Below are 4,345 nucleotides of genomic sequence, written 5' to 3'. Positions count from 1 at the left end.
AGTTTACTAACTGGATCACGTGATCTATAAGTTTACTTTGTATATTTGTCTTGTCAATACGTCACATCTAACAAGTGGTTCATTGCTAGGCAACGGGAAGACACTGTATTTTGAATGTACATATATATTTTCATTTTTTTCTGGAGATGGATAGTAGGTTTACTAAGTTACATAGAAATGACAGACTCATCGTTTTAAAATATTCATGGCGTTTTCTTTAAAATGAAAAAGCAAGAGAGTATCGCCTATTGCATATATTAATACATCTATACGTGAGTATGGCGCTAAACCCTTAAAGGTTACCGTACAGTTATTACTTATTTATGAGACTCCAGTAAACGCATTGTACACATCGCATTGTAACTGGCTCCTCACGTCTGAAATATTATATTACATATATCAAATAGTTAATGTCGCCAGATATCTGAACAGACAATCACCATGCATTATTGTAGATTCATTTGCGAAAGCTGTTTTGAGAACCCGTGGCTGTGGTTGAGTCATTCACGGGGTGTAGTATTACTGGGATTGGCCTGGGCTACCAAATTGCCTGCATGTATAGCTTTAAAATTGCGACAAAGCTATCAAATCAAAGTTTACTATATGTAAAATCTCATACCAATATCACTAATATCACAGTCTATTGAATGTTGTACACCAACACACTATTGCACGTGGACTATATATGAACCTGACGTTAGGAATACAGAATTCAAATACCATTTGTCTTATGGGGATTCAGTCATATGCATATACGCATCTAGTTTTAGTACCCGGAGTAACAAATTAACAATCCAACTAGAAAAGAATTGTGACATGTTTATGCCGGTCTAATGCACATAGATGTTATTTCGATACATAGACAATCAATTATATTACTGTGACATCGAGCTTGATATCTATAAATAATTTTACACCGATATCACAGCGAAAAAACACCCTCCAATATTTTGTATACATGCTATTCCCTAGCCGTGGTTGCGCGCAGTTTTGGGTCCGGGAAGGTATTTTGCTTCGCCTATCAATACCGACGATGTATATATAATTGACACGCGAAGCAAAATACCTTCCCGGACCCAAAACGCCGCGAAACCACGGCTAGCTACTCCCAAGCTACACAGAGGCTGTATAGCTATATTCCAATGGTTTATGGGGCATTTTTGAACATTTTTAAAGGTATCAAGGTCCCTTTTATTCATTTTCAATGACCTAGGGTCTCTTTTTTGACATTTTCGAAGGTACAGGGGTCCCTTTTATACATTTCCAATGGCCTAGAGCTTCTTTTTGACATTTTCAATGGTCTTGGGGTACTTTTTAGGAAGTTTCAATGGTCTAGATATCCCTTTTATACATTTTAAATGGTCTTGTTTTTGGTATTTTAAGAAGTCAAAGGGGACACATTTTTGCTGTGTTGATATGTGTAATATGTGGCAAAGATCGGCAAATTTAGTGTGTATGTAATAAGAGGTGGTTTTTCTTGTAAACTTGTTTCAATGGCTGGGCTTTTGTGGAACTTGGTCTAATGCAACTAATGGTATAATTGTCGTTGAAATTACATTTGCATACTGATACAAACACACCAATTCATGCACACAAACATGAACTAGGTCCAATTCATTATCCTTAATTTGCATAGGACTTAACTGATGGGGATAAAACTCACACATTAGCATTTACTCATTGCCTGCAGAAAGTTTCTATGAATAGCCAAAAGGGAAAAAAAAATAATTTCAAACGCAAAGCTCCCATGTGAATACAGAATATATGCAATCAGTGTTAGGAATACATGGTACAGTGGTGTACATCTTAGCAACATAGAACATTCTGTGACAATGTTCTGTTCCAAGAGTATAAAGATATTTCAAAAGTAACAAGCAGCCTGTCGGCTGAGATAGCTCCGCTGTTAGCGATGCACATTGCAAATAAAGAACAGAAGATATTAGAAAATTAACAACATGTATAGTATCAAAGCAACAGGACTTCTGTTTTCAACAAGAATTCAAAAATATCACTTTTTACCAAAAATTTAAAAAATATTCACCAAAATTAGAGAATTAAAGATATCATTACAAAATGAACAAATCTGAAAGAGGTCCACATGTAGTACCTATATATGTAATGTCAAATCAATTGGACTTGCAGTTTTTAACAAGAAGTCGAAAATATCACTTTTTACCAAAAATATTCACCAAAATTAGAGAATTGAAGATATCGTTACAAAATGAACAAATCTGAGAGAGGTGTACCTAAGATACATATACACCAAGTATCAAAGCATTCAGGCTTGTAGTTTCCAAGAAGAAGTTGAAAAAGTAAAACATTAACACGGACGACGATGGACAATCACTCATATAATAAGCTCCGCTCGACAAAGTCGACAGCGGAGCTAATAAAAAGTTAAACTCTTCAAGCTCCTGTGTGAATACAGAATACATGCAATTATTGTAGTTTTTTAAAAACATATTCTCAACAGTCAGTGAAAGAACAATGACATTAGATATTAGGATCATCAGCCAGCAGATTTTCAGAACCAATATATAGCAAAGTTAATCAAAATCTGCTAGTAAGTTTTTGAGATTATGTTTTCAAAAGCAGAAATGAGATAATATGCAAATTAGTTACTTAATATGCATGGGGGCATGGCCCTAAAACTAATCATGTCTGCACATTACCCCAGTTAATTATGTATTAAATTTGATCACTCAAAAGATAATCTAGTGTCACTGGCAAATTATGTTCTCTTTCATCATTCATGAGTTACACAAGTCAAAGAAGTACCAGCAAATTATATTTTTACAATGAATTACTATATTTCATAATAATAGATTTAAAATATATATTCAGTTTTATGAGCACAATGCATAATATTCTGATCTCCATTTCCAAATCTCTGTTGAGATCTCTGTACTACCCAAGACAAAAAATTGTACATTAATGCAGATTTTTTTAAAATTACATAACAATTATAAATCGCCATACATCAGTTTATTTATAATGAATATATTATATACAATAGTATGCTTTAATCCGTCAATGTGTATATCACAGTCACAATTGTAAGATTCCCATTTATTTCAACATATGACATTTTGTTATGACCAGAATTTTTCAAACAGGCTGATTCTTTTTGTTATAGCCCACCAAAGCAAATAGTTTTCTTCTCTAAGTACTCTTCAATTCCATATTTGGAAGCCTCTGAGCCAATTCCGGATTCTTTGAATCCTTGAAATGGTGATTCCACAGTTGAGACAAGACCTTCATTGATACCAACTAGACCACACTCCAACGCCTCAGCCACACGCCAAGCTTGAAGTAAATTAGTTGTGTAGAAGTAACCAGCTAGTCCAGACCGAGTGTCATTAGCAATAGAAACCGCTTCCTCCTCTGTGTCAAATCTGTGGCAAAAAAAAATGTTGTAAATTTACTGGAAATGACAGTCATTCTTCATTATAGTATGCATGCTATATTATTATGAACATTATTATTGACTTACTTAATAAGTGGTGCTACTGGTCCAAATGTTTCCTCTTGACACATAAGCATACTGGGTTTGACATCTCTCAGTAATGTTGGATTGATATAGTTATTGCCACGACTATTACGATCACCACCGACTACAATAGATGCACCATTATCCACTGCATCTTTGATATGTTTTTCAACCTACCAATATAACAAGTTTTAATTTAATAAACGTCTCAATATGCAATTCAATGATATCAGTTTATCCTGAACAAGACACCCATTGAATTAGAAAACCAGTTACATTGTAGGTATGCTCATATAAGGGATAAGACCCTCTAGTACTCTCAGAATGAAATGAACCAGTAAGTGAGGGCAGGATACTGCATTGTAGGTATGCCCATATAAGGGATAAGACCCTCTAGTACTCTCAGAATGAAATGAACCAGTAAGTGAGGGCAGGATACTGCATTGTAGGTATGCCCATATAAGGGATAAGACCCTCTAGTACTCTCAGAATAAAGTGAACTAGTTACATTGTAGGTATGCTCATATAAGGGATAAGACCCTTAAGTACTCTCAGAATGAAATGAACTAGGTACATTGTAGGTATGCCCATATAAGGGATAAGACCCTCTAGTACTCTCAGAATGAAATGAACCAGTAAGTGAGGTACATTGTAGGTATGCTCATATAAGGGATAAGACCCTCTAGTACTCTCAGAATGAAATGAACCAGTAAGTGAGGGCAGGATACTGCATTTTTCAGTATATAAAATGCAACATCATTTTAATTTTTTGCAGAGTTGAAATTCAACTTTAATAATTTATTCAATTTAATAGCCTTGCTCATTTTACGAGTCAGTTTAGGTAACACGTAACAG

General features: G+C 34.7%; 1 protein-coding gene across 3 annotated transcripts in view; it reads right to left on the bottom strand.

The window, feature by feature from the left end:
* Positions 1-2,785: 2,785 nt before the first annotated feature.
* Positions 2,786-4,345, bottom strand: part of LOC100367735 (succinate-semialdehyde dehydrogenase, mitochondrial-like) — a 30,798-nt gene continuing 29,238 nt past the window's right edge. For all 3 annotated transcript variants that reach the window (XM_085496749.1, XM_002737833.4, XM_085496748.1), the window contains 2 exons: positions 3,494-3,663; positions 2,786-3,395 (listed from right to left, as the gene is read on the bottom strand). In XM_085496749.1, the coding sequence (XP_085352875.1) occupies positions 3,131-3,395; positions 3,494-3,663 (435 nt within the window). In that variant the 3' untranslated portion in view covers positions 2,786-3,130. The remainder of the gene's footprint in view (positions 3,396-3,493; positions 3,664-4,345) is intronic.

This window comes from Saccoglossus kowalevskii, chromosome 3 (genome assembly GCF_978046115.1).
Source record: "Saccoglossus kowalevskii chromosome 3, keSacKowa6.1, whole genome shotgun sequence".
NCBI lineage: Eukaryota > Metazoa > Hemichordata > Enteropneusta > Harrimaniidae > Saccoglossus > Saccoglossus kowalevskii.
Note: the sequence above shows the minus strand (reverse complement) of the source record. Positions and strands in the feature narration are given on the sequence as shown.